At 45.9% G+C, this 21836-nt stretch overlaps 1 protein-coding gene across 1 annotated transcript in view; it reads left to right on the top strand.

Annotated features, from left to right (window-relative positions):
• Window positions 1-1668: 1668 nt before the first annotated feature.
• SCFD1 (sec1 family domain containing 1) overlaps window positions 1669-21836 on the top strand; it is a 104764-nt gene continuing 84596 nt past the window's right edge. The window contains exons 1-6 of the mRNA XM_066608574.1: window positions 1669-1750; window positions 6654-6724; window positions 9493-9581; window positions 9667-9757; window positions 12475-12597; window positions 15372-15459. Coding sequence (XP_066464671.1) covers window positions 1720-1750; window positions 6654-6724; window positions 9493-9581; window positions 9667-9757; window positions 12475-12597; window positions 15372-15459 — 493 coding nt within the window. The 5' untranslated portion in view covers window positions 1669-1719. The remainder of the gene's footprint in view (window positions 1751-6653; window positions 6725-9492; window positions 9582-9666; window positions 9758-12474; window positions 12598-15371; window positions 15460-21836) is intronic.

Here is a 21836-nt window from a genome sequence, read left to right as displayed (position 1 = left end):
CTACAAGTTATTCCCTGTCCTGTGGCTAGAAGATATCTTCTGATCCTAGTAAAACTCCTTAATGCTATAGGGCGTACAGTTACGTACTGCATGTTCGGGGGTATGCATGAAGAGAGATCGTGGGGCGATCTCGCTCCATACAACACAGGCGCCGGCTGCAACAGCTCCAATAAGCTGCTCATAGGAGCTGTTAACCCTTTAAATGCTGTGGTCATTTCTGACAGTGGCATTTAAATCCCTGACCGATGTTCCTCAGTCCTGTACAGCCCTCCACGATTAGATCGGGGTTTGCCGAGAAAGCCCCAGGGCTGTCATAGCAGAAAGCTTATGAAGCCATGCCTATAGAATGGCTTGATAGAATGCCTGGCAAATCGTGGTATTATTTAATGCTATAGCATTACATCATACTGCAGCAGCGATCAAACCATCACATGTTCTTGTCCTGTCTGGGGACTAATAAAAAAAAGAAAAAATAAGTTTTAAAAAGTTTTACTAATTATTAAAAAAAATAAAAGCTAATAAAAGTTTAAAAAAAACAACTTTTGCCTTATTTAAATAAAAGAATGTAAATAATAAAACAAAAATGCATATTTAGTATCACTGCATCAGTAAAAGTCTGGCCTATCAAAATAATGTGTTATGTAACCTGCACGGTGAACATCGTCAGAAAAAAACACCAGAATTGTGCTCTTTTGGTCACCCCGTCTCTAAGAAAAAATGTAATAAAAAGCGATCAAAAAGTCGTATGTACTCCAACGCAAACTACAGGATGTCCCGCAAAAAATGAGCCCTCGCACAACTAAGTCAATGAAAAAATAAAAAAGTTATACCTGTCAGAAGATGGCGAGAGAAAATAATTTAAAAAAATGTATTATCTTTAAAAAAAATAAAAGTAGTACAGCAAAAAAAAAATATATAAATATGGTGTCATGGTAATCGTACTTACCCATAAAGTTATCAGGTCATTTTTGTTGCAGTGTGTACGCTGTAAAAGCAAGACGCACTCAAAGATAGCGGAATTTTGGGGGTTTTCCAATTTACTCCACTTAGCATTTTTTTTAAATTTTTCAGTACATTATATGCTACATTAAATAGGACCATTGAAAAATACAACTCGTCCTGCAAAAAACAAGCCCTCATACAGCGATGTCGATAGATAAATAATAAAAATTATGATTTTTTAAAAGAGGGGAGAAAAAACGAAGATGGTAAGAAAAAAAAGGAGGAATGGCGATGACTTGATACAGAACTTTTCATTATACGATGAATGACCTGTATTTGCTGAATTACTAATAAACGATCTGTGGAAGAATGAATGTGGCTTTAGTGTCTGCTATAACCACACAATTCCTTTGTAGTATAGTTTCCTCTATGGTATGATACAAAGATAAACCTGCAAGTAGCACTTCCTGGTTATAGTATATAGTGAGTGCTACTGTACAAAGATAGTAATATTATACATGTAGTGCATCTGATTCTAGAGTGTTGGAATGAGGACCGACACTTCTGTTCTGGACCGAGCCACCGTGGAACGCATACATTTCCGGGTTCGCATTCTACACCGCACACGTGTTACTGGCTCAGCCAATAGCAGTGGAGGGATTCACTTCTAGCGCCAACCCGGTCGCCATGGAGACACAGCTGGCCTAAGACTTTTGGCTACGGCTGCCACGTCACCGTCGGCTGCGTCAGGGCGAGAGGCGGAGATAAGGAGACAAGATGGCGGCCTCTATCCGGGAAAAACAGACGGGTGAGAAGGAGATGAAATAACCGGGAATTACTAGCGGTTACCGGTGTGTCGTGAACAGAGAGTTGGTTAGTGGGAGGGGCTTCTGGTAGCCGGTCATCTGTCACGTGGTGGTCAGTGATGTAAAAAGTGACAGGTTTAGGGGCTCCTAGGGGGATTCCCCACAAATGTCCAGAATTTTTTTTCCTCTGTTCTTCTCCTGAAGTCTCCATTGTCACTGTTGTGTGCGGCCAGAGGAACTACCCTTCTAAATATCACAATGCCCCACCTAGTGGCTGCCCCCAGTAGGACTGGGACCACTGCTATAGGGAGCGGTCCACAAAACGTATGCAAGTTTCTTCCTGCACGGTTGGATATGGCGGCCGGCAATCGTTGTTAAAGAGGTCGTATACAAGCTGCTATATGGGGGGTTCAGTCTTGGAGGCTCACATTAGGGGCCTTGTGTACATTCAGGGGGGCCCCAAGCCTGTAGGCGGCTCTCACACACCGTTCTCTGCAGCGCTCAGCGTGGCGTTTCACACACCGCTGTACGCCGCTGCCATTGACTTCAGATTAGTGTTAGAAACGCTGTGATTTTACAATGTTGGGGTTGTTGAAAAACGCTGTAGAATATGTTCGAAACTGCCTCTCAACGCTACGGGAAACGCTGTGTTTTTGAACGCGGCATTTTGCTAACGCCTGTGTGAGAGTGGCCGTGTGCTGTCTGAGGTGAAGTGGGAAATGGCGCCATATTTTACAGGCATTGAAAGCGCTAATACACAAGACACCAACACATCTGTGAACCATTGAGGCATGTCTGAAGTAACAGAGGAATAGTGGCCCCAGTAGTGGTGGTGATGATGCCGTTAGTGGCCCCCTTAGGGGGGGGGGGTGATGATGATGCCGTTAGTGGCCCCCGTAGGGGGGGTGGTGATGATGCAGTCGTTGGTGGCCCCCGTAGGGGGGGTGGTGATGATGCCGCCGTTGGTGGCCCCCGTAGGGGGGGTGGTGGTGGTGATGCCGTTAGTGGCCCCCGTAGGGGGGGTGGTGGTGGTGATGCCGATAGTGGCCCCCGTAGGGGGGGGTGGTGGTGATGCCGTTAGTGGCCCCCGTAGGGGGGGGTGGTGGTGATGCCGCCGTTGGTGGCCCCCGTAGGGGGGGTGGTGGTGGTGATGCCGTTAGTGGCCCCCGTAGGGGGGGTGGTGGTGGTGATGCCGTTAGTGGCCCCCGTAGGGGGGGTGGTGGTGGTGATGCCGATAGTGGCCCCCGTAGGGGGGGTGGTGATCATGCCGCCGTTGGTGGCCCCCGTAGGGGGGGTGGTGGTGATGCCGCCGTTGGTGGCCCCCGTAGGGGGGGTGGTGGTGATGCCGCCGTTGGTGGCCCCCGTAGGGGGGGTGGTGGTGATGCCGCCGTTGGTGGCCCCCGTAGGGGGGGTGGTGGTGATGCCGCCGTTGGTGGCCCCCGTAGGGGGGGGTGGTGGTGATGCCGCCGTTGGTGGCCCCCGTAGGGGGGGTGGTGGTGATGCCGCCGTTGGTGGCCCCCGTAGGGGGGGTGGTGGTGATGCCGCCGTTGGTGGCCCCCGTAGGGGGGGTGGTGGTGATGCCGCCGTTGGTGGCCCCCGTAGGGGGGGGGGTGGTGATGCCGCCGTTGGTGGCCCCCGTAGGGGGGGGGGGGGTGGTGATGCCGCCGTTGGTGGCCCCCGTAGGGGGGGGGGGGGGGTGGTGATGCCGCCGTTGGTGGCCCCCGTAGGGGGGGGGGGGGTGGTGATGCTGCCGTTGGTGGCCCCCGTAGGGGGGGGGGGGGGTGGTGATGCCGCCGTTGGTGGCCCCCGTAGGGGGGGGGGGTGGTGATGCCGCCGTTGGTGGCCCCCGTAGGGGGGGGGGGGTGGTGATGCCGCCGTTGGTGGCCCCCGTAGGGGGGGGGGGGGTGGTGATGCCGCCGTTGGTGGCCCCCGTAGGGGGGGGGGTGGTGATGCCGCCGTTGGTGGCCCCCGTAGGGGGGGGGGGTGGTGATGCCGCCGTTGGTGGCCCCCGTAGGGGGGGGGGGTGGTGATGCCGCCGTTGGTGGCCCCCGTAGGGGGGGGGGGTGGTGATGCCGCCGTTGGTGGCCCCCGTAGGGGGGGGGGGGTGGTGATGCCGCCGTTGGTGGCCCCCGTAGGGGGGGGGGGTGATGCCGCCGTTGGTGGCCCCCGTAGGGGGGGGGGGTGGTGGTGATGCCGCCGTTGGTGGCCCCCGTAGTAGGTGTCCACCTTTATGGCCCCCATAGTGGTCCCAATAGTGAAAGTGACCCCTGTTAATGGCCTCAGTTGTGATAGTGACCTAGGTAGGGGCCCTGGTAGCAATAGTGATCCCCTTAATGGCCTCAGTAGTGGTTACAATAGGATAATGACCCTGGTTGCAATAGCGATCCCGTTAGTGGCCCCAAACCCATAGTGGCCCCCATAGTGGAACTCCGGACAGAGAGCAACACGACAACATCAAGCATTTAAGTCGCTCGTTCTGTTGTCATTCTGTTGTTTTGGTTCGGCACCATTGCTACGGTAATCAGTCTATTACCCCTGCCCCATAGCGGCTACTTGAAGTAGCACGGACCCTGGGGGAAGAGGTCAGGGGTCACAGTCTGATTACAGCAGCTGGCGCTGCCAGACCGAAGCTGTAGCTCAAGTGAGTTAATTGCTTGGCAGATTGCTGGCCTGCCGGCTCGTAGCTGCCAGTTTTATTTTACCAACTGTTAGTATGGCCAATAAAAAACATAAATGCTGGCCTTAAGTACCAGCTTGGCCAGTAAGTTACAGAGCGGGTGACAGCCCTAGCGCATCGCCTATCTGAGGTCCTGCAGACTGCCGCCTGAGGCTGCAGGCTCCGGTTGCCTCATGGTAGGGGTGTTTCTTTGTACATTTAACGCACAGTGGATATAAAGAGTCTGCACATCCCAGGTGATATGCCAGGTAAGGCCGCCTGCACACGAGCGGAAATCCCGCCGCGGGATTTCCCGCGGGATTTCCGCCGCTGAAAGTTTGCATAGGAGTGCATTAAAATACGCACTCCTATGCAGACGGCCGTGGTTTGGCCGCGCGAAATCTCGCGCGGCAAACAAACCGCGGCATGTCCTAATTTTCTGCGGGGCACGCACTCACCCGGCCGCCGGCTCCGGTCTGCGCATGCGCCGGCTGCGCGGCAGCCGGCACATGAAAGAGCCAGGGCTGCCAGGCGCGGGTGAGTACGCGCTCGTCCCTGCAGGCGCTCGGGTCAGATCGCGCGGCGAGAATTCTCGCTGCCGGATCCGACCCGCTCGTCTGCAGGCGGCCTAAAAGGCCCGTTAAATATGAATCCGCCAAGCAGGGGTCAAAAGGGCATCTCAGTGCTAATGATTAAAATCCCATGCATTTCGTATGGTGTTTCCATATTTTTGTCCACCCGGTCTGTTCACAAATGTAAGATTTGGCATATCTGCTGTATAATTTTTAGAGCATATGATCTGTAGTTATACTAAGCAAAAACTGTGACCATGATGAACATGCCGGGGATAATAACATTTCCAGCCTGCTCATTAGTTTGTACTGATTTTTTTTTCTTCTCCCAGAGCTCTCACTTGTATTACTCGCTAATTGCCAGTGGATAGTGTCAGGATTTAGGCCCTAGAGCCTTCAATAAAGCTGGTTAGAAAAAAAAATGTATAACAAGAGCAGTACTTTAAAGGGGTTGTCCCGCGCCGAAACGTTTTTTTTTTTTTTATTCAATAGGCCCCCGTTCGGCGCAAGACAAACCCAAGGGATGGGTTTAAAAAAAAAATAAAAAAAAAGGTTTAGTACTTACCCGAATCCCTGCGCTGTGGCGACTTCTTACTTAGCTTACCAAGATGGCCGCCGGGATCTTCACCCACGATGCACCGCGGGTCTTCTCCCATGGTGCACCGTGGGCTCTGTGCAGTCCATTGCCGATTCCAGCCTCCTGATTGGCTGGAATCGGCACACGTGACGGGGCGGAGCTACGAGGAGCAGCTCTCCGGCACGAGCGGCGCCATTCACCAGGGAGAAGACCGGACTGCGCAAGCGCGTCTAATCGGGAGATTAGACGCTGAAATTAGACCGCACCATGGAGACGGGGACGCTAGCAACGGAACAGGTAAGTGAATAACTTCTGTATGGCTCATAATTAATGCACAATGTACATTACAAAGTGTGTTAATATGGCCATACAGAAGTGTATAACCCCACTTGCTTTCGCGGGACAACCCCTATAAGGCCGGGCTCACACAACCACGTTGGTATAGTGTATTCTGCATGCAGAACATGCTGCACCAATCTCGACTACGTGGCGAATTGTGCGAAATACGTGCGCAAGAAAAATCACAGCAAGTTCTATCTAGGCGCTTATTACATGTGCATGCACGCAAAGATAATGCATGGCGATTTACGGCACACAGCAGGTACGCAATGTCACTGTGCACTTGCTGCATGTCATGTATGAGTCTCCCGTAGGTGTCACGGCGCAAATTATGGCCATCTGAGCCCAGCTTAAGGGGGTTGTACAGGTGCAGATGATTTTTTAGAAATTGCTACAAATGTGTAAAAACGATAAAATAAGTCCGCAGTTCCTGCGGTCGTTGCGATCTCAGTTTACAAGTGACTACCACCTAACCGCTGCAGCCAATCAGAGTTCACAACAGTCATGTGCCATTCTGGAAGCCATGATGTCAGGAGAACGGCAGGTGATTGCTGCAGCAGTCAGGTGGTGGCGGTCATAAACAAAGACATGGAGGACTGCGGGTGCTGCAGCCACAGATGGGTGAGCAGTGCTGCTTTTATAGGTTTAGCACATTTTGTAGCTTTTAATAAACCCTCCACTCCGGACAAGCCCTGTAGTTACAGTCCAGAAATCCCTCTTTATTACATGTGTTTATGATTTTGTTACTTGTGTTCTTGCAGTTGCTTTAAAGCGTATGCTGAACTTCAATGTTCCAGTTGTGAAGAGCACAACCGGGGAGCCAGTATGGAAGGTAAGAGTCTTAGCACTGCGACAGTCTCATACGTAGTGTTCTGTTAGTTCGTCAAGGGTGTTATACTGTCTTGATGATTGGTAAGCAATAGCTCATCAATAGTTGATCGGCTTTGGTCCGCCACTTGGGACCCGTGCCGATCAGCTGTTTGCTGTGGCCGTTTTCACAGTGTAAAAAAACTGAGACTGGCGTCACACAGGTGTATTTGGCACGCAATACGCAGGGAGTGGAACCCATTGATAATCAATGGGTTTCTTCACATTTCCTTATTTTGTGCACTTGTTTCGGTCGTGCAGAATAACGCAGCATGCTCAATGTTTCTGCATGTCTGCGCACCAAAGGTCCCACGGAAGTCAATCACTTGTGCTTTCTATCACTGGAAAAAGAACACATCTGGGACGCATCAAGGCTAAGTAAACATTTCAATCGCTGAGGCTTTGTTTTCCACACACAATTGAACATGACGTGCAGACACAGTACAGAATAATGCGCCCATGCGCGCGCAAAATATCATAGTACGTTCTGCAAAAACGCTATGCTCATGCGTGAGCAACTTATGCTCGTTGGATGCCGTCCTGAAGTAGACAGGTAGTACGTTTTACAGACGGACAGGTTGTTTTAGCTGGTTTTCTCATTGAATTCAGTGGGGGCAGTTGTCTAAATAACAGGATGATTCCATGTAGAGAAAAAAACCTGTACATGACTCCTGCTGGCAGTATTTCTGTGATGAAGGCCGGTTTCACACAAACGAGTTGGATTCTGCATGTGGGAGGCCAACTGTGAGCCCGGCTGGTGACCCTGCGTAGATCTCTAAACTGTGTTTCGGATTACCGCGGAGGCACGCAGGTGGTCGTGTGCAGTTTTTCTTTGTTTGTTTGTATTTCCTGCGCCGTAGCTTAGCGATGACGCAGGTACCTGCAGCCTATGCACAATGTTAATTGCATATGGGCTGCAGGTCCAACATGAATGAAGGCTTGGATTCCACGGTAAAATAGAGTGTGCTGTAATTTTTCTTCCTCTTGTGGAATGCGCACTTCGTATCTGCAAATGTGAAGGGAATTTCGAACAAGCATGTCTATCAATGCCTGTGTTTTACCGTGGAAAGTCTGTGTGAACGCTGATCACGGACTCCGCAAAGCAAATCTGGTTGTGTGAGAGCGGCCCAACAAGAGCTGTACTTTTAGTAGCATCAGTCTCATTCACTTGAATGAATTGAAGTTGTAGCTAATTGCAGAGCTGTCACTGCAAGGAGCGGTGCCTGGTAAACATGCATGCATTGGTCACCGGAGCTGCAAGGCCCTTTTAAACAATTGATCGGCAGTGGTGCCGACACTCCGTCCCCCATTAATATAACATTCATGGCCTCTCCGATAACTAGTCCATCAATTTTCACCTTTTAAGGACACAATTCTTTAGTTTTTTTTTTTTTTTTCTCCTCACTTTTTTAAAAACTCACCACGTTTTTATTTTTCCGTTTTCATTGCTACATGAGGGCTTGTTTTTGGTGGGATGAGTTGTGTTTCTCAAGGATCCCTTTTAATGTACCGCATAATGTACTGGAAAATAATTTCTAAGTGGAGTGAAATGGGGGAAAAAAAATATCTGCCCTCTTTGGGGGAGCTCTTATTTTCACAGCGTACACAATGGCACAAAATGACATGATAACTTTATTCTGTGGGACAGGAGGACGTTGACAATGATACCAAATTTATGTGGTTTTACTTTTGCAGCACTACTTTTAAAAAAATAAAAATATTTTTCTGCCTCCAGCCATAACTTTTTTTATTTTTCCACCATTTTATGCAGGATATCCTGTAGTTACTATTGGGGAATTCGTGTGACTTTTTGATTCCTTTTTTTTCATGGCGACGGTGTGACCAAAAATGCACAATTCTGATGTGTTTTTTTTTCCTGATGACGCTCATTGTGCGGGATAAATAGTGTTACTTTGATTGAACTTTTATGGACGCAGAGATACCAAATATTCCTTTTATTATTTTATCATTAATATAGGAAGATGTATTTAGTGTTTTTTTTTGTTTGTGTTTTTTTTTTTAACTTCATTTATTTTTTTCAGTAACTAACAAAAACCGTGATCATTTGATTGCTCATACAGTGTAATGTAATACCACAGTATTGCGTTATACCTTATTTTGACAAACATTTATACATGGCAGCCCTGAGGGCCTTCAGGAGGCTTCCCGCTGCCATAGCAACTGAATAGCACCCTGTGATTTCATCAGAAGGGGGGAGGGGCATTCAGGATCTCCAAACAATGATCCAGGTATTTAAATACCACTGTCAGAATTGACAGTAGGATTTAGGGGGTTAACAGCCACATATCTGCTATCACGGACAGCCGGCATCGGCCATGTATGGAGTGGGATAAGCTTGTAATCCTGCTCCACATAAGCCCTGCACACCCAGGGTGTGAATTTGTGCTGTTTAGGGGTTAAAGAACTAGAAAACTCCTTTTAATATGAAGAATATGTAGGAAATATACAAATAATATTTTCACAGAAGGTAAAGTATTGAAATGCACATTCCCTAAAACAGCTGATCGGTTGGGATGTGAGAGTCAGACCCCCTGTGATCGAATACTGATGGTCTGTCTTGAGGATTAGCCATCAAAGAACCAGAAAAACCCTTTAATTGACATTTCCTGAGTTCATAAACATTGCTGCTTTGCTAGCTTGTTACAGTATGTTCTTTTTCATGAGATGAATAATTTCCATTGTTTCTTTATTTTTTCACTTGTTGCATAACAGGTTCTTATTTACGATCGGTTTGGCCAGGACATCATCTCACCCCTGCTGTCTGTGAAGGAGCTGCGAGACATGGGCGTCACGTTACATCTGTGAGTTTAGGAAAAGTATTGTTAGAATTTAGGATATTGCCCCCAACGATGAGAAGTTATGACAAGTTGCATGTTTTTTTTCCAGTCTCTTGCATTCTGACCGTGATGCCATCCCTGATGTTCCTGCCATATATTTTGTGATGCCTACAGAGGAAAATGTAGACAGAATTTGTCAGGTAAACAAAAGCAAGCGTGTACCACCAATTTCTTATTAGTTTTTATTTCAATGTATTCAGATTTTTTTGGTTACTTTTTGAACATTATAAGGCCTGCTGTAAATAGCCAACATATGTCAGAAATTATTTCAACTTTTTTAATAGAAACCACGATTCTGGCTCTTCTAACTTCTGGCTATTGGCTCTTTTAGCAGTGAGAAAGCCTTTAGTTAAAAGTCAACATATATTTCAAGAATTATTTTGCTCAATCATTGGACTTTGTTCAATAAAGTGAATAAAAAAAAATAAAGATAAATTCAAAGTATAAACCACTGCAGAGATTACAGCCAAGTATGAACAGACTTTTGAGAAATCAAGCAGTCAGCGAAGTGTTCATACAGAACAAAAGGAATAACGTCCTCTAGAAAGCAGCAATGTATATAGAATAGAAAGGTAACTATCGTGTTTCCCCAAAAATAAAACACTTATATTAATTTTTGCTCCAAAAGAGGCACAGTCTTATTTTCGGGGGTTTGAAGTAAATAAAGTTGAACAGCAGCACTCACCACTACCAGTTCGGGGGGGAAAAAAAATCCTAAGCTGTATCCTTCAGCCTTGTCTGCACGCCCAGACCGGGAACGAGTCCAAATTCCCAAAGATATGCATATAGTAAGAAAGACGTCAGGCAGCAGGTTTGGTGCGGTTGTATTTTATGCATTCATGAGAATGACAAAGACTCATTCTTTAGAGTCGAAACGTCGCCATCTTGTGTGTTGAGGAGGCATTACTATCTGTGTATTCTCATGAATGCATAAAATACAACCGCACCAAACCTGCTGCCTGACGTCTTTCTTACTATATGATTATTTTCGGGGGTGTCTTATACTTAACTAGCCAGCGGCATCCCGGTGCCTCATGCTGCTGTGTCCTCGGTGCTGAAAGCACTCTCTTCCTGGTAACGGGGCTCAGCAAACCAGAGCCAGCACCTGATGGACCAATCACAGCCATTCAGTGATGTCATACACTGAATGGCTGTGAATGATCGAGAACCGGATCTGATTGGCTGAGCCAGTGGCGCTCATGATCTATTTACAGTATTCGCCTGCTGGAGGCAGGGTATTCAAAGCCTCGCTACCAGGAAGAGAGGGCTTTCAGCACGGAGGACACAGCAGGCTGCCGCAGCTTCGGGGGCAGGGCGAGGGACTGGGATGCCATCGCCTAGGTGAGTATTGCTGTCTTTTTTTTTTTTTTTTTTTTAACTCTAGTGTATCTAGGGCTTATTTTTGTGTATGCCTTATATTTCAAGTTATATTATGAAAAATCGGGGTAGACCTTACTTTTAAAAAACGCGGTATTAGTAACCATTAGGCAGTTATCTCACTGGATCTGGCATAGACTCCAAAACTTACAACCAACCTACAACACCCTCGCTATATTAAAGCTCTTAGCTGAGTCACACCAGGCCCCCCAAACACAAGTATATTTTTTGGGACATTTGTGTTTTTTGTAGACTGTCTTCTCATAGGAGACCGTCTGATTTTCTAAAGCTTTCCACTGTCTCAGTTGTGGCGGTCTTGGATTTACCCAATGTAAAGCAATAGCTTTGCAAGCAAAAAATGTTCGTAATAAAAAATATACAGTGGTAATGTTACCACTGCTCTGCGTCAAGAATGCCAAAAATACACATCAAGGAATCGGACATATTGGGCATGGTGGGGATGGAATTCTACCCATTCTATGCAGGCGCACTGGTGTTAAATAAGCCTGATGAATAATCTAGAACTGAGGGAGTATGTAATTGGCTGCTGGAGAAACAGGTTTGTGTGTGTGTGACTCCAGGATCTCTGCCCAACTCTCATCATTAATAAAAAGGTTTTTTTTCTCATCCAACGACGTTGTACCGGAAGAAGGATGAGTGCCAGAGTAGTATAGACATGGGCTACTGAACCACAGAAACCCTGAGAATTAAGTATGACTCAAGGAATATTTAGAGATCTGAGGATGTGGTTGTTTAGGGCGTGGCATAATTGAAGGAACCTGCCTTCCTCTGGATCAACATTGCAGGATAATAGGTGGAATTGGATAGACAGGTGTCTTGTTTCAACATAGAAAAGAGTCACAGCGGCACAGGTTACCGCATTAGTGGGAGATTTCTGAAGTAGTTGTTGCAGAGCTTCACCAGAAAGGGAACCAGACTCTAATGGTTCCAATCAATCCATGCATATACGATAAGTAGTCAGTGAGCAGCAACATGAGCGCCTTCAGTAAAAGTGCATCCACATGATGCTTCTTTATTTGAGAAAGACCCCTGCGTGGGTTGAAACGTTGTGCTGTGTGTTTGTCATGGAGTAATTAAGCATCATGTGGATGCACTTTTACTGAAGACACTCATGTTGCTGCTCACTGACTACTTATCGTATATACATGTGTCTTGTTTCAGCCTTACATATTATGTTACTATGTAACTGAATGTTGTCTCATGAAGGCAACCTTTTTTTTTTATATAGAAACCACAAGTCCGGCCTTTTCTAGCCCTGGTTGTTGTCAACTGTTTTAGCAAAAAAGAAGTTGGGACCCCTCTGTTTACTAATGCAGCTATTAGTAGAATCAATCGATTCCATCTCAAACCAGTATCCCGATGGTCTCTACTAAAACCCATAGTTTTCATATTTACTAAATATTTTGTACTTGTGATCTCTCTGATGTCAAAGCTTTTGTTCTTTTACTTTTCATAACAGGACCTGAGGACACAATTATACGAGTCTTACTATTTAAACTTCATATCTGCAATATCTCGCAGTAAACTGGAAGACATTGCGAGTGCAGCACTCACTGCTAACACAGTATCTCATGTCTCAAAGGTGATGTTGATTTCTACTTAAGAATGGTTGATGTCTATAAGATCCTGTCGCCTTTTTGGTTCAGTGCTAAACAGAAGGGGAGTTCATAATACAGCCTGTTATAGATTTGCTAATTCTGCCTTACTGCTGATTAACGCAGTGTTGTGTGTGCCATATTCCGCAGCACAGTGCACATCCAGGGAAGATGGCACACACCTGAGCACAGAGCTGTGTGTTAACAGGCAAGCCTGCAATACGATAGAAGTCAGCATGTATATGCATTGGCTCTCAAGTACATGCTTGTCGGGTTTTAGAAGTGTAAAAATTCACGCTGAATTCCATCATGTGAACATATTCTGAGGCCCGGCTCACACGAGCATAAGATTACCACGTATTACGCATGCGCTGTAGCTTGTGTGATACATGGTTATTCGCAGGGAATCAAATACATTGCCTTTATGTAATTCCGCTGACATTGGTGTGCAGGAATTGCATAGTAAAGAACACAGTATGTTCTATTGTGGGGCTTATTATGCGAGATAAAGCCCGTTCTCTATGGGTGCATAATTAATGTTGCCCATAAACAATTAGACTATTTCTTCGCAATGGCACAGGGAATGAAGACAAAAAAAACAGGTGGACTGCGCATGGCCTCATGCGTGAGAGGCGCTGTCATGCACAGTACAACACTGCCGCCATATGTGGCAATAGGCTGGTTTACCGCCGGCTCCACAATGGTAAAACCCTGCATTACTCACGCACTGTTTTACACATACAGTTGTGAGATGTAGGGGAAGGTACAGCAGTACTTATCCTCTGTGATGGCTGTGATTGGCTGTCACATGCCTGGAGACCATACTGATTGGTCTCCAGGCAGTCTATGTGATCTGAGCTGTGACTAGACTCTCGCATAGCTCCTGCACAGCAGGGGGGCTATAGGGGGAATCCTTGTAGGGATTTTTTTTAAAATGTCCCTGCAGAGATCGATAAGAACTGCCTGCATATTTATAAAGGGGTATTCTGAGACTTGAACTATTAATGACTTATCCTTAGGATAGGTCATCAATTGTTGATCGACGGGAGCCCGCCACTTGGGATCCCAGCCAATCAGCTGGCTGATCTGCCTGTCGGTGCAGTGGGCTGAAAGTTGTCATCCTTGGTCAGCATCAGAAGTGTAATGGCTCTCTTTACTCCTATTGAAATCAATGGGAGCGCTGCCTCCTATTACACCTCTGGCTTCTCATTGTGGTCTGGCCCAGGCTTCTTATCCTTCCTGAGGATAGGTCATTAATAGTTAAAGTTCCGGAATACTCCTTTATCATTTGTGTACGTTTCTATATAATTCTGTACAAAAATAGTTTTCTTTTTCGAATTGAAAACCTATTGAGGCCCTGTTCATGTGGAGTTGTATTGGAAGTTCATACAGTGTGGACTTTCTGTAGGCAGATGGAAAAGGCTTCGATGCAGTCTCCACATGCTGATTTGCCCATTTAATGGGGCAAATAAAAGATTGGATTTTGTAATGAGAATGCAGGGAAATCTAATGTGACATAATCCAAACCAATAATCCAGTGCTGATGTTAAGAAGAAATGTTGCTTTAGTTCAGATGAAGGTTAAAAATCCACTTTAATCAGTACAGAGACCCTTACACTTTTTGAACAGTACTCCCAAGTAGAGTATTTTTTAATCAAAGCACCTGTCAAAGGACACTAACCGTTTTGTATTGATTCAAGTGGATTTTTAACATTTGTTCCTAAAATCCATGCTGGAATATTTGTTTGGTATATGCTTACGAGACACGGGGTCGGAGTGAGCTCCATACACAAGACTGGGAAACTTTATTGCCATAATGAGATTCTATCTATTTTTTGACATTAAACAATGTATCTTTACTAGAGATGAGTGAGCGTACTCGGAAAAACACTACTCGCTCGAGTAATTGGCTTTATCCGAGTATCGCTGTGCTCGGGTCTGAAGATTCGGGTGCTGCTGCGGCTGACAGGTGAGTCGCAGCGGGGAGCAGGGGAGAGCGGGCGGGAGAGAGGGAGAGAAAGATCTCCCCTCCGTTCCTCCCCGCTCTCCCCTGCAGCTCCCCGCTCCGTGCCGGCACCCGAATCTTCAGGGACGAGCACAGCGATACTCAGATAAAGCAAATTACTCGAGCGAGTAATGCTTTTCCGAGTACGCTCGCTCATCTCTAATCTTTACATGTATTAGTCCAAATTAGTATTCTTTTTTTTTTTGTAAATCAGATTTTATTAAGATTTTTTAACAATACAAGGTTATGTCCCCTGACAGGGGGTAGATTTTCATTAGACAATAAACATAATATAATGCACATATTTGCGGATCTCCGATCGTCGGAAAGATGGACTGTTTTAGCAAGGAGATCTTCCCTTATGTCTAATCCTTATATATTAACTGTTGAATTAAACCTTTTGAAAAAGAGAAAAAGAGGGGGGGGGGGGGGTGGGGGTATGTCCGAGGGGAAGGGAAGGAAAAGGAGGGGGAGGGGAGGAGGATATAGAAGCCGACGACATCTGCTCACCCCACTGATGTCCACCACAGAAGGCCCGTCGGAGTCGGGTTGACGTTACCAGGAGCGATCCAGCCAGTCCCAATGTCCGAGGTCTCAACCAGTCCAAATTAGTATTCTCAGCTAGACTTGAGAGGCCTGGTGAGGTTTTAGCAAATCTTTAGAATTATTCTATTGACTTTCTAAACTTTTACAGTTCAATTTTGTGAACCATCCTGTAGTGGAGACTTTGTACTAACATTTCTTTTTTTTTTCCAGGTTTTTGATCAGTACTTGAATTTTATTACATTAGAAGATGACATGTTTGTACTGTGCAATCAGAATAAGGAGCTTGTTTCTTACAGAGGTGAGTAAAGTTACACTTGAACATAGGTTCTCCTAATATGAGCTGATCAAGAAAGTAGGAAGCAATATTGAAGAAAGTATAACAGACAAGTAGATTATCTAAAGCAAGGGCTACTCTTTACAGCAGCTCTCTACTTTAATTAATAGAGATTGGTTTCAAGTGGTAATGGCCCTTATAGACAGGTCAACAGGTGTTTAAACAACTGCATGAGTGCTGACATCACCGCTAAGGTTGTCAGCGCTCAAGCAGAGAGTTTACACTGAAAGACTTATCGCTGGATCGTAGGCTTCTTGCTCAGTGCTTCACCTTCTATATGAACACACATAACGAGAAGCCTGCAATAGATTTTTGGCTGACTGAAATTCAACCATAACGACAAGTAAACAAATAGTGAGTGATATAGTTTTTTTTTTTGTTTTTTTTTTTGCATTTTCACGTAACGATCATCACTCAAAATTCGGTCTGAACAAATTTTGAGCGATAATAGCTACATGTAAATGGGCCATAACTCTCTTACGTCCTTATACTCTTAATTGGGCATTGTAGAAGAAAATTCACTTCCAGTTTACATATTTGATATAGGTGAATTCAACTAGACACAGTAGGGTGATGTGGGACTGGAGCGGTGCAACTCTCATCAGTGAAGGGATCTGCCCCAATATGCCATGTGTGCCAATTGCACCCCAAGGTAACAATAAAAAAAAGTTTGCCTGCAATGGCCCTTTAAAGCCTAACTCCTCTCTTCACTAATGTAGGATTCTGTCTTCTAACCACCCCAAAGTTATGCTTACAGTGATCCAAGCAGTATAGATGTTAGGTATATGTTAAGTATAGCTGCTGTAAGAGAGCTGATATACAGTTAGGGCCAGAAATATTTGGACAGTGACACAAGTTTTGTTATTTTAGCAGTTTACAAAAACATGTTCAGAAATACAATTATATATATAATGTGGGCTGAAAGTGCACACTCCCAGCTGCAATATGAGAGTTTCCACATCCAAATCGGAGAAAGGGTTTAGGAATCATAGCTCTGTAATGCATAGCCTCCTCTTTTTCAAGGGACCAAAAGTAATTGGACAATGGACTCTAAGGGCTGCAATTAACTCAGAAGGCATCTCCCTCGTTAACCTGTAATCAATTAAGTAGTTAAAAGGTCTGGGGTTGATTCCAGGTGTGTGGTTTTGGATTTGGAAGCTGTTGCTGTGACCAGACAACATGTGGTCAAAGGAACTCTCAATTGAGGGGAAGCAGAACATCCTGAGGCTGAAAAAAAAGAAAATCCATCAGAGAGATAGCAGACATGCTTGGAGTAGCAAAATCAACAGTCGGGTACATTCTGAGAAAAAAGGAATTCACTGGTGAGCTTGGGAACTCAAAAAGGCCTGGGCGTCCACGGAAGACAACGGTGGTGGATGATCGCCGCATACTTTCTTTGGTGAAGAAGAACCCGTTCACAACATCAACTGAAGTCCAGAACACTCTCAGGGAAGTAGGTGTATCTGTCTCTAAGTCAACAGTAAAGAGAAGACTCCATGAAAGTAAATACAAAGGGTTTGCATCTAGATGCAAACCATTCATCAATTCCAAAAATAGACAGGCCAGAGTTAAATTTGCCGAACAACACCTCAAGAAGCCAGCCCAGTTCTGGAAAAGTATTCTATGGACAGATGAGACAAAGATCAACCTGTACCAGAATGATGGGAAGAAAAAAGTTTGGAGAAGAAAGGGAACGGCACATGATCCAAGGCACACCACATCCTCTGTAAAACATGGTGGAGGCAACGTGATGGCATGGGCATGCATGGCTTTCAATGGCACTGGGTCACTTGTGTTTATTGATGACATAACAGCAGACAAGAGTAGCCGGATGAATTCTGAAGTGTACCGGGATATACTTTCAGCCCAGATTCAGCCAAATGCTGCAAAGTTGATCGGACGGCGCTTCACAGTACAGATGGACAATGACCCCAAGCATACAGCCAAAGCTACCCAGGAGTTCATGAGTGCAAAAAAGTGGAACATTCTGCAATGGCCAAGTCAATCACCAGATCTTAACCCAATTGAGCATGCATTTCACTTGCTCAAATCCAGACTTCAGACGGAAAGACCCACAAACAAGCAAGACCTGAAGGCTGCGGCTGTAAAGGCCTGGCAAAGCATTAAGAAGGAGGAAACCCAGCGTTTGGTGATGTCCATGGGTTCCAGACTTAAGGCAGTGATTGCCTCCAAAGGATTCGCAACAAAATATTGAAAAAAAAATATTTTGTTTGGGTTATGTTTATTTGTCCAATTACTTTTGAGCTCCTTAAATGTGGAGTGTTTGTAAAGAAATGTGTACAATTCCTACATTTTCTATCAAATATTTTTGTTCAACCCTTTAAATTAAACGTTACAATCTGCACTTGAATTCTGTTGTAGAGGCTTCATTTCAAATCCAATGCGGTGGCATGCAGAGCCCAACTCGCGAAAATTGTGTTACTGTCCAAATATTTCTGGCCCTAACTGTAGTTCTCCCCTGCTTGCAGAACTGCTATTGAACAACAATGTAGTTAAAAGCAAATGTGTTTCCATTCGTCTGGCTTCAGATGGGTGTAAATTCAACTTGGCCGCTCGAACACGCAGCCAAAATGTGCTTACACTTGCGTGTTTTGGCCACTGGGGAAAAATTTGCGTGTGAATCTGGTATGCAGGTACGCTGTGAGGTTTCAAGGATAGGCAAGATTTGCCTCCATATCTATGAGCCTTGTATCCAGTCTATTACGTGTCACACTAGAGAGATTGTAGCTCCATATTGCTGGGAAACTTTATGCTTCCCTTCGACCTCCGACCTAAGTAGCATCAGCTTATGAAGGGAAATGCAATATTATTTACCTGCCCATAACAATTTAAGAAATTCTGAATTAAGTCAAGAAACATCGGGGTTTGATGAGTACTGGAATGGTTTGCATGGGGTCTAACCGTTTAGGGGAGATCATAATCTTCATGACATATCACCTTCCCAGGAAAGATAGCAGGAGGTGTAACCAGTGTTGCAGCTCTGATTCTAGCTTCAAAATCAAGGGGGTGTAATTAGCTTGTGGCTTAGACCGCTTCTTGGAAGATGGGGATCCATGTGACGAAGAGCTGCCCTGTTAATGTCTCACCCCTGACGTTGCAATCCCCTGTAGGGCTTCCTCCAGGTCCATTGTGTGGTGGGATTGGAGAAAGGGGAGTGGGGGGGATGGGGTGAGGGAATAGAGCCATTGGAATGGTAAAGACGCAGGATTGCCGGGTATTGCAACAGGAAACTCTCCTTTCCGTGGACTAGCCTGGTACAAACTGAACTAAACGTCCGCTCCACCTTGCTACTTCTGCTGACAAGTCCTTAAACAGGAGGCGCTCGTGTCCTCTTAAAAGAGTAGGGTGGTTTCTGCTCTTAAAGGTGCGTAGCATGGCAGTCTTGTCCCCAAAGTCTAGTACTCGTATTTCAATCTGCCGAGGGGTCTGCAAGCGTTTCTAACTTTCTGTCACACACTGTAACAGTCTGAGCTGATGCGGCGTGCGTGCTCCACATTGCGAGTTGAAGCCCATGGCTTTTGGGAACTCTTTTTTCACAGATGCGCAGGTCGCCTGGTTTAATGGATTTGGAAAGGCCTACTATCCTCAGATTATTCCAGTGTGACCAGTTTCTCAGGTCATCCAGCTTGTTTTTAAACTGTTTAAGGGCCTGGGCATTCTAGTATACTGTTGCTTTAAGGTAGTCATGCTCTGCTTGGAATTAATGGATAGTGTGCTCCAAATTTCCAACTTTTTTTTTGAGGTAGCTGCAAACTCCGACTGCAGCTGTGAAAGTGATGATTGTCTCAGGCGTTCACTGGATGACAGGCGTAATGCGTAACACTACCTCAATTGCCAGTTGTTTGTAATCGATGGAAATATCAGTCTTCCTCTCCGCCTGTTGATACTGTGTATTGTGAAGATGCTCTCTGCTCGCCCTTCGTGCTGCGCTTTCTTTAGTGCTGTCAAGGCAAACAGGTCTGCATGTGCTGGTGTCCCCCTGGCTGAGGATGGTAAAGGCCCATTTACACAGCATGTGTCAGGCAAATGATGCCTTTGTCTCCGTGCTCCTGCACTGGAGCTAGTACGGCTCGCTCGCTCACGGAGCGGCCAGCAGTGGGGTGGGGCAGTGCTGGAGATTTCTCTCCTCTTGCTCCCCTGCCCCTCTCCATTGAGATACACAGAGGCCGTTCGCTATGGAACGGCGGCTGTTTAAACTGCACGATGAGCGCTGAACTTCATCGCTCATTTTTTATGCAGCAAAAAAGTTTTAAAGCAATTTTGCTGCTCAACGGTGGATCTTATGCTTCAATCCCTATAGGTCATTCTGTACACTTGAAGGAAACCTACGAGAACTTGGAATTGGTTCTTTGTAAACTTAAATATAAAGACCACGGTTGGCAACTGTGTTGGGATTTAAAGAGCTTGTGCATGCTGCTTGGGCAACAAGCTGGATATACAAAATACTCTTGTTTTCTGTGTCTATGGGACAGTGTCTATGGGACAGTCAAGACCGGCAAAATCACTGGACCAAGAAAAGTTGGCATCTGAGGGTGCTCAGTCGGTCAAAAAAATGTCCTCCGAGAAACTTTGGTACCTCCACATAACGTTCTTCTACCACCTCTTCATATAAAATTGGGATTGATGAAGCAATTCGGGAAATCACTTCCAAGAGATGAAGAATGCTTCAAATATTTGGTCACCAAGTTTCCAGGACTCTTGGCAAAATTGAAGGAAGGTGTATTCGTCGGACCAGACATTAGAAGCCTTATAGCTGATCAAGAGTTTGTCAATACCATGACTGATTCTCAAAAAGAAGGGTGGATTGCATTTAAAGAGCTCGTAGAGAAATTTTTAGGCAATAAGAAAGATCCTGATTACAAAAAGATCATCGGACGAATGCTGAAGGCATTTCAAGCTTTAGGTTGCCTGATGAGTTTGAAAGTGCATTTCCTCCAATCCCACCGTGACTACTTTACTGAAAATTTGGGAGCTGTGAGTGAAGAACAAGGTGAACGATTCCACCAGGACTTAACCCTTTCCAATCCAATTATTTTTTCTCATTTATTCTCCCCAGCTCCAAATAAATTGGAGCTGGTGAGAATAGATGAGAAAAAATACATTTCCCCGCACCCTCCTGAACTGACAGAGTTCTGCAGGGTGCAGATGCTCACTGCACCGTGGGGGGCCTGCTTACCTGTCCGGCGTTTTCCGCATTCTCCCTTCTGTCTCCCGGCTCGGCGATCATGTGACCGCTGGAGTCAGGTGGCACCCAGCGGTCACATGATCGCCGAGTCGGGAGACAGAAGGGAGAATGCGGAAGACGCCGGACAGGTAAGCAGCCCCCCCCCCCCACGGTGCAGGCTCCCGGCTCGACGTTCATGTGACCGCTGGGGGTCAGGTGACACCGGCGGTCACATGATTGCCGGACGCAATCTCCTGCATTACATAGCGCTATGTAATGTGTAAAGGAGAAGGCAGAAAGGGTTAAAAACCCTTTCTGCCTTCTCTTCGGGGGTCCTTGATGAGGATCAGTGCAAGAGTGTATCTGCACCCGATGTGTCTGATCGGGTGCAGATGCACTCCTGTACTGCAGTGTCGGGCTTGCCCCGACATCGGAGCTGTGGAGGGAAATTATGGTGTCGGGGCAGGCCCGACATTGGATTGGAAAGGGTTAAAGAGATGGAAAGAAGATACCAGGGAAAAATCGAGCATTCCAATAATGGCAGACTACTGTTGGATGCTTCAAAGAGACGTTCCAGATGCTACTCACAAGCGTTAATGTACCAAGAGGAGCCTCACAGGGAAGAAGAAACCATTTTAGTGTGCTTTAGTGAGCTCAGCTCAGTTCAAAAATGATTTTCATGTAAAATTTGTAATCAGAAATTAATTTAATAAGTCTATTTGCATTTATTTTGAGGTATAGTCTTATTCAACATAACTGAATTGTCTTGAAACGTGATGTTCTGACAAAATGATGGTCATTTTCGGATTCGGTGTACCAAAAAATATAAAGATTACATGGAATAACCAAAACAGCTCTTAAAACTTTTTTTTTGTGCAGACCTGTGTAATCATCTAGTATGCATGCAAAAAAAATCGCTCACTTGTCGTTAGCGGTTGTTTAAGCTGACTTTTCAATAGCTTAGAAACCTTGGCTCGCAGGCTTGTCATTCCGTGTAAGCAGTCCCCGCTTCCCATAGGAGGGGAAGCGCTAAGCGGGCAAGAAGCCCGCGAGCCGCCTGTATGTCTGTTAGTTTGTATGCTCTGCACAATAGCTGATGACCTCAGCGGTGATGTCAGCACTTGTGCAGTCGTCCAAAAGACTGTCGCCTGAGTAA

The sequence above is a fragment of the Eleutherodactylus coqui genome, chromosome 6 (assembly GCF_035609145.1).
Source record: "Eleutherodactylus coqui strain aEleCoq1 chromosome 6, aEleCoq1.hap1, whole genome shotgun sequence".
NCBI lineage: Eukaryota > Metazoa > Chordata > Amphibia > Anura > Eleutherodactylidae > Eleutherodactylus > Eleutherodactylus coqui.
Note: the sequence above shows the minus strand (reverse complement) of the source record. Positions and strands in the feature narration are given on the sequence as shown.